Source organism: Nicotiana tomentosiformis, chromosome 2 (assembly GCF_000390325.3).
Source record: "Nicotiana tomentosiformis chromosome 2, ASM39032v3, whole genome shotgun sequence".
Classification (NCBI taxonomy): Eukaryota; Viridiplantae; Streptophyta; class Magnoliopsida; order Solanales; family Solanaceae; genus Nicotiana; species Nicotiana tomentosiformis.
The window spans coordinates 24,182,928-24,191,889 of NC_090813.1; the positions used below are offsets into that span (position 1 = coordinate 24,182,928).

Sequence of the window (8,962 nt, forward strand, 5' to 3'; positions counted from 1 at the left end):
TTCAACTATTCCGAATTGACTTTGAAAATAGAATTGCCTAAAAGCTTATGAACTCAAGTCATGCCCATATGTGGCTGTTTTAACAAATGCTATGCTTTGTGAGTATTTTCAATATGTTTTGCGTTCTTACATATTCGTGAATGAAAATTGTGTATTTTCCTTTTTAGGGAAAAGTATTTCAAGAATAAATGGTGTTACTTGTTTATGATTTTAACTTGTGCTTCGATTGCCAATCATTTTACTCCATTTCTTGGAAAGAAATCCATTATGTTTAAAGTCTTTATTACTAATGAACCTAAAGTTGTGATTTCCGGAATATTCTATTTGTTGATATTTATAATGATGATCCATGAAAGGAAAAAATGAAAGAGTGGAATATGAAATATGGTCATTGTGCCATGAAAAAAGAATCACATGTATTGCCCAGAGAGCCAATGAAATAATGATGTTGTAAGTGGTTAAAAGTACCAATGAAGCTATATACGATGTGAAAGGTCATGAGGTAAATGAAATCTGTATTTATGTTTCATTTGTATGCAAATCAAAAATGTTTTCTCCTTATTTTGGATGGGATTGATGTGATAGATTTATTTCCCTTATTTGGGATGAGATTGATGTGATAAAATTATTCCCCTTAATTGGGATGATGTCGATCCACACGGCATTGTGGTGAGACGTCCTAGTCGATCGGGTCATGATCAGATACCATGCCGCACACATGGTGGTGATTGTGCTGGAAATTATAATATAAATTGTGATTGTGGTTGATGTCTCTAATGAGATGGCCTAGCCGATCGGGTCATGATCAGACTCCGGGCTAGATTCACGATGGTATATTTGCACGAAGATTATGATTGTGGTTAATGTCTTCAAATAAGACGGCCTAGCCGATCGGGTCATGATTGTACTTCGTGCTAAATTCACGGTGGTATTGTGAGGTAGGTTATGATGTGTATATTATGAACATTGGTATTGTGAATATTGGGTTTGCAAAAGGTGATATTGTGAACAGTGGTATATTGGTGCTAAAGATCTCCCAACCAAAAATAATATTATCATCATATTTTAATTATCACTTCACAGTGTTATGTTTTAACTTGGCATTTGAATATCATTGATTGTTGATTGTTGTTTCCACAGTTTTTCCTTTCTTACATTGGCATTCTATTTTGAAAGAGGACAGTTAGCTTTACATACTAGTACTATTCCATATGTACTAACATCCCTTTTATCGGGGGCGATATATCTTTAATGGATGCAGGTGGTTCATCAGTGGGAAACTTTGATCCTAGTTAACAGTCACTCTCTATTCAGCAGGTTTTGGTGAGCCCTACTCTATTCCAGGCCTGATGTCATTCGAGTTGTACATTATGTTTTGAGGTATAGCTGGGGCCTTGTTGCCGGCACTTCCATACTACTCTTCTATTATACTTAGAGGCTCCGTAGACAGGTTGTGGGTGGTATTCGATGTTGGGAATTGAACTAGTAATATTGGTATTTGGCAAGCATGTTTTTTATTATATCTATAAACTTGTAATATTTTGGAAAATATAAATGAAGCTGCTAATAGAAGTGAAATGGGAGTTGTTAATGAAATCTTTTCAATGTTTGATTAATGGAGTACATCTCCTCTTTATTCATGGATTAGTTTGGATAGAAGAAAATCTAACAGGCTTGCTCGGCCGGGTTCACTCGGTTGAGCGCCGGTCGCGCTCCCCGAGTTTGGGGCGTGACATCAAATTTATGATATTGTTCGCACTTTTTCACGAATTCTGAAGCATCCTTTTTCATGGTGGGCCAATACTATCCTGCCCATATGAGACATCTAACGAGTGTTCAATTTTCGGAGTGATCGCCGCAATGGCCTTCATGGATATCTTCGAGGATGCGCTGGGTTTGTTTTGGGCCCAAACATTTCGCTAGAGGGTCGCCTATGTCCTCTTGTATAGGTCGCTATGAAAGAGATTATATTTGGCTGCTTGCATTCTTAGATTTTTGGATTCCTTGTTGTCGTTTGGGAGTGTGTCATCCTGTACATAGGCTATAATACGATTGTGCCAATCCCAAGTTAACTTACATATCTTACCTCATTTTGGTCTAGCAATGAGTTGAGGAGGTGGACTATACTTTTATCCCCGGTTGTGGTGCTTTTGGTGGCTTTGGCCAATTTGGCTAGGCCATCCGCTTCAACATTATGGGCACGCGGGATATGGTCGAGCTAGCATTCATCGAACTTGGGCAGCAGCTTATAGATGTCGGTCTGATATTTTTGCAACCTTTGTTCTTTGATATGGTGAGTCCATGTGACTTGATTGACTACAAGTTGGGAATCACAATGGAGCTTTTACCGCTTCGCCCCATAATTGAGTGCTAGCCTCAATCCTGCATTTACGGCCTCATACTCAGCCTCTTTATTAGTCATATTTGAGAATCTCATGGGCTGGTGAATTACTTTGCCGGTCGGGACCTCAAGTACAATTCCCAGTATGGATCCGAAAGCGTTGGATGCATCGTTGGTGTATAGGACGTAGAGGTCTTGTGTTTGGAGAGAAGCTTGGACAGCTTCTTTCTTGACCTCAGGCATTATCTTTGCGCTGAAGTTTACGACGAAGTCTGCGAGCACTTGCGACTATATCATAGTTTGTGCCTGATATGTGATTTCGTGCTCGCTTAGCTCGATGGCCCACTTGGCCTGCCTCCCAGATAATTCGGGTTTATGTAAAATACCTCTTAGAGGAAAGGTGGTAACAACCGAGATAGGGTGGCACTGGAAATAGGGTCTAAGCTTTCGTGAAGCTATGACAAGTGTCGGGGCTAGTTTCTCGAGGTGTGGGTACCTCGTCTCAACGTCGGTGAGTGTTTTGCTAATGTAATAAATGGGGATATTGCGTACCATTACTTTATTGGATCAAGACTGCACTTACTACCACTTCGGAGATGGCCAAGTAGACGAGGAGATGTTCACCGAGTTCGGGCTTTGAGAGTGGAGGTGATGATGACAGATACGCCTTCAGTTCTCCTAGAGCTTGTATGCACTCGGGCGTCCACTCAAAGTCGTTATCCTTTTTGAGTACGCCAAAAAATTTGTTACATCTGTCAGATGACCACGAGATGAATCTCGATAAGGCAGTGATTCGACCAGTCAACCTTTGGACTTGTTCTTGGTAGTTAGGAGCTCTAATATCCCTTCAATAGCTTTGATTTGGTCTAACTAACAAGCCCAAGAACCTTCCCAGGCTACGCCAACCATGCATTTCTCTAGGTTTAGTTTCATTTTGTATTGTCTCAGTATGTCGAAAGCTTCCTTCAAATGGTCGTTATGGTCGTCTGCCTTAACGGATTTGACCAGCATGTCATCGATATATACCTCCATGGTCTTGCTGAGCAGATCTTTGAACATTTTAGTGACCAATCTTTGATAGGTAGCCCCAGTGTTCTTCAGCCCAAATGGCATGACCCTATAAAAATATGGTCCTCGGTGGGTGATGAACGTGATTTTCTCCTGGTCCTCTTCTTCCATAAGTATCTAGCTATAGCCCGAGTACGCGTCCAAAAAATACAACAGCTCGTGCCTGACCATTGCGTCGATGAGTTTGTCGATGTGTGGTAATAAGAACGAATCCTTCGGTCATGCTTTGTTCAAGTCCGTGGAGTGTACACACATCCACCATTTCCCATTTTTCTTTTTGACCATCACTATGTTGGCGATCCACTTGGAGTATTTTGACTACTTGATGGAGTCATTTTCTAATAGTTTCTCCACCACCTCGTGGACAGCATCGTTGATGCCATGATTGAACTTTTGTCTGACCTGCCTTACCGGGGTAGAATGAATCAATGTTTAATTTTTATATGGTGATCTTCTTAGTGATGCCTGACATATCTGTGCTGAAGGCAAACAAATCTACATTAATTAATAAGAATTAACTAAATTTACCTAGTTCTAGGAGTTTGCAGCTGATGTAGGCCTTTTCGTTGTAGTCGCTGGGATCAAATTGAATGGGTCGAGGTCCTCTATAGTCGAGTCTGCGTCTTTAACCATTTCGGGGTCCATGATGACGTCCCTAGTTTCTTCTTGTGCCGGCCTCAGCCCTATTGGTTGCTATGCCTCCTTTTTCTTATCTCTTTTCCGTTGGGTTGTTGTGCTCTCTAAGATGATACAGTAGCATTTTCGAGCGTGCGTTGTTCTCTCCGTATGCTGAATATACTTCCATCTTGGTATAAGCTAGAGGGGACGGCTCTCATGGGATGTATCCATCATCGTCCTACTATGGCATAGGGGACGGTCTGATCCATGATGTGGAATGTCGTCTCCAGCATTATGTCGCCGGCCAAGACGGGGAGTGTAATCTCTCCTGATGTCCTTTCAACTGCATTATTAAATTCAGTTAGTATGATACATCATGGAACTATCTTGTCCTCGAGTCTCATCTGTGTGAGGACTCGGGGATGAATAATGCCCGCTCCATTCATATCGTCCGCCATTATACATTCTACATCAGTATCTTAAATGCGTAAAGTAATGACGAGAGCATCATTGTGAGGGAAATTCAAACTGTTGGCATCTGACTCGTCGAAGATGATACTTTCTTCGAGTCTGTCATACCGATCATGGGTGATAGATCTTATGAGCTTATGAACGGTAGTGAATTTAAAGTCATTGATGGAGGCATTGTGGTTGCCGCCAATGATCATGTTGATAGTGCGAGCTGGTGACGGTGGATTCGGTGGGACTTTGCGCTCATGTCCTCTGGAGAAGTTGTTTCTCCCCTTGTCTCTCAATAGCTCTTTGAGGTTTCCCTGCTGCAATATGTTTACAACCTCTTGCTTAAGGGCGATGCAGTCTTCTGTCTTGTGTTTGCACTCCTGGTGGAACTCGTAGAGGGCGTCAGATTTTCTGGTGCTTGGATTGGACCTCATCTTTGGCGGCATAATAAGGTGGGTATACCTCTTTCGTTCCGGTGAGTCCCCGTTCTTGGACTGGATGGGCCTTCATCACATCGAAAACAAGGTGGGGCAGGGCCCCTGATGTATGGTTGATGTTGTTCCCCGTTTGGTCATGAGGCTGGGTGATCCCTTCTTGGGTTATCTCTCCGTTCTTTCCTGGACACGGCTTGTACCGAGACATCGAGTTGGTCGTCATCATCTACTCGGACTTCGGCGCAGTAAGCATTGTGGATTTCATCCCAAGTGGTTGGAAGATATTTCATCAACTGGCTCAACATTTTTCTCGTCACTCTTGAACCATCTCTACTCAATCCGTTCTAAAAAGTCGTGACCTCCATCCTCTCGGACACGTTTGGTAGGGTCATCCTTACCATGTTGAATCGGGCGAGGAAGTCCCTCCATCCCTCTCCCAAGGACTGCTTGATGGAGAATATGTCAATTACTCTTGTTTCGACTTTCTTGGTTCTGACATGTTCCGTTACAAACTTATCGGCCATTTTCTCGAAGGTTTGTACTGGGCGGGATGGTAGCTGTGAGTACCATGCTAATGCCCCTCCCGTAAGGGTTTCGCCAAATTTCTTCAACAAAATAGAGGACACCCATTCCTTGGTGAGGTCTTTGCCTTTCACAGTGGTGATATAATGAGTCACATGATCTTTGGGGTCAGTCATTCTGTCTTATATCCTGAGATGCAGCGGCATTTTGAAGGTCTTTGGTATGGCATGAGAGGTTGCCTCCTTGCTATACGTCTACTCTATGAACCTACCGGCGTCCCTCTTTGGCAGTAGTTTAGGGGCACCTAGTATCTTGTCGACTCGTTCTTGGTGTTCTTACATTTGATCTCTGAGCGCTTTATTTTCATTCTCCATTTCATCCATCTGCATTGTCAGTAACATGGTGAGTTATACCTGGCGTTAGAGGGTCTGGTTGGTCACCTGTTCATCTGCTCGTTGCAATATGTGGGCTCTTGCTGTCTCTGTAGTCGTGCATGGAGTGGGCTTATTGAGCATGCTTACTAGCATATCCGCCAACCATGCTTTGAGGAGTTTTTTCATGGCTGGTGGCGTCCCTTCTCCTGTGTACGTATGTGGAGGCCCATTTTCCATTTGGTTTTGTTATGTTACAATGGGGGGAGGCGACCTTTCGCGCTTAGGGAGGCAATGGGTATCATATCATCGCCTAATGTTTCACAGCTCTCGTTGATAGCGTTCATGAGGTTGTTAGGGAAATCACCTGTCACTTTAGTCCTCTTTCCTTGGTTACCTGCCATGTAGGTTTCCTTACGTGCAAAGAAATAGAAATATCTTGGGGTTTGTTAGGCTAGTGACTCACGTTAGCTGCAGATCTAAAGGAAACTAAAAAATTAGCTAAGAAATCCTCACAGACGGCGCCAAATTGTTTGACCCAAAATATAGATCTTGGTTCAACCAATTAGATTTAAATAATAAAGAGTCAATCTTAGTTAATAATAATATCCAAAAGATAAGGTTATCGGCTTTATAATAAATAATATGTATATTGACCGAACGGTAATGAATGTGAGCACTAATAACAATATTCAATGATCCAAAAAGATGTAAGATAGTATTAAATAGTAATAAATGGCATTTAAATAAATAAAAACGTGTGAGTCACCCGAAAAAGAATGAAATCTGTGAATATTCTTTCTGACAATGAAGAATGATTGATGAGTCTTAGAACACTAAGGTTGTTCTTGGATCGAGTGAAAAAGCTAGACAAGAATCTTAGTAAAAATAAAAATTTTGTATGCTTGTAATATGAACAGATTCTCTTTATAACGTCAATGTATTTTCTTATAAGTAAATATCTCATGTACCTTATCATTGTGTCTCTTTCTATTTGTAGGGAACATATTCCTAAAAACCCTAATAGTACAGGTGCAGAGAATATCTATTAGAATATTATCTTTAGTGTCTTATCTTGAAACTAACCGTTATAACTCTGTCTAGGATGCCCGGCCTCGACCTTGATCTATGATGACTTCTCGACCTTGATCCTTGCCGACTCTTCAACCTTGGACATGTCTTCATTGGAGTTGTGTGAGTGACATATAGCAGTCTGTGAATGCTTCCTTAATGTTAACATGGTTTAATCATATTAGAGATAATTTTTGACCCATACAGGACTAACAAGTGCTTACGTTGACCAATTACTAAAAGGCACCACATTAGCATTAGTGAAGTGATCAACAGTGACATATAATCAAGGACGCGTCTCTAGTTGTTGAGGAAGGTGATCGACGGACTTTAACAATCAATGCTACACGGATATTGATTTGGCAAAAAATAAATTTTCAGAGAATTGAAACCTGAGGTCAAGCTAATTAATTGTGCACGGGATAAACTTCTCATTTTATTTGATACTCTAATCTATTTGAAGATCGAAAGCTGGACCTTCAATATTACAATCCAAGCCCATGACACGTATTATGCGCTTTGACTCAACTGACCTAATGAATTTATTGCTTGGACTATACTATTATCCAGTTAAAAAATACGTGTATTATGTAAACTTGTATTGTCTCTTTTAAAACTTATTACTATCATCTTTCTTTTAAATGTGGGATTTGCCTAAATAACATATGCATCCCTTGTTCAGAAGTTTACTAGTTTAGAAGTTTGCCAGTCTCTTTAACTCGCCCTCTTCGACTTGTCCTCTATCATTGACGGCATTCATCTTCAGGTAAAAACTAACCGTTATTCACACTAAGTCAACGAATGCAAGACTTATATCTTGTATTTACACCTTTTTATAAAAATTATGGTTAAGTAATATACACTTTAAATTGTTGATTATTAAGGTTAATTATTTAGTTAGGGTGTAAACACCCGATGCAACTGCATAAATTGTGTGAGGGTTGTCTATAATTGACAAATAGAAACTCTAGGATCCAAAATCTTACATTACCAATGTTTTGAATTCACAAATTTATGTTGTCAAACATCGATCACCCTCAATTAACCTGTATCAGTTGTGCGAGTCACATTCCATTTTCTTGTATACTTCTCATTGTAGACTCCTACTATTTTTAGAGATTTCTGTTGTTATTGGTAAAAACAGAACTATCTACAAAGTACGGTAACTTTTTTGTTTTGATGATCCGATCTTTCTTCAATAAGATGATTTTACTGAAATATTTAGAACTCTCATGGGTTTTTGGCCAAGTAGACAAAAGTAAACATCCTCGAATTCTACCAAAACTTAACAAAGGTTAAAGTCTTGTAGTATCATGAGGCAACTCTCGCTAGTTTCATGAATTTGGACCAACGAACTTTACATTATTCTTTAAAATAGTTAGTAATGAGATGTTTCTGTATTAGTAGAAAAACGGCATGACATGTGGACTATCATCGAGGTCACGAGGCATAGTACGTGGACTATCAATATAGCGACAGGTGGCATTCTTAATTAGACGAGTTAAAGAATGCAAGAAGACACGGGAGGAACACCTTCGGGTTACACTGAGAAAAGAATCGGACTTGACAGCTGTATAAGAAGAAATATGATCGGAATGGACAAAGACCATTAAGAAGGGAAGATGCACGAACATGTCATAAATAAGGAAAATCGATATATAATTACGGTTACGGAAAATTCTCAGCCATATATACTTCCATTACAATTGTATATGGTAACGGGTAATCAAGACAATTAATGCCATTAACGAGCCCGAATTAAGTAAGGAAATCGCTATAATTATTTACTCCTATATAAGGACTTAGACCTCATTTGTAGTGCCATCTGATTTTTATTGAAATTTATGCAATCATTCTTTACTTTATTCACAAGGTTCTAACTGTAATTTTGGGAGTGATTAACAATCTATTTCGTATTTTCTTTCTTTGCCAATTATTTTCATTACTTGCTTTATCCTTCAAATTATTGGAAAAGTAAAGTAAATCTTGGTTATCAATAACCCGATTTCTTCTTTATATTGACTTTGACCGAGAAATCTATTTTTGGGTTAAACAAATTGGTTCCGTTACCGGAAATC

The 8,962-nt window shown here is 39.9% G+C and overlaps 1 protein-coding gene across 1 annotated transcript; it reads right to left on the bottom strand.

Moving 5' to 3' along the window:
• Positions 1-4,506: 4,506 nt before the first annotated feature.
• Positions 4,507-4,932, bottom strand: LOC104107302 (uncharacterized). Its single transcript, XM_009616068.1, has one exon. The coding sequence runs from the start codon at positions 4,930-4,932 to the stop codon at positions 4,507-4,509; it is 426 nt and encodes a 141-aa protein (XP_009614363.1).
• Between the last annotated feature and the right edge of the window lie 4,030 nt (positions 4,933-8,962).

Excerpts from the sequence above, each read along its gene's own strand:
- LOC104107302 (XM_009616068.1), bottom strand. The coding sequence starts at position 4,932 with ATGCCGCCAAAGATGAGGTCCAATCCAAGCACCAGAAAATCTGACGCC.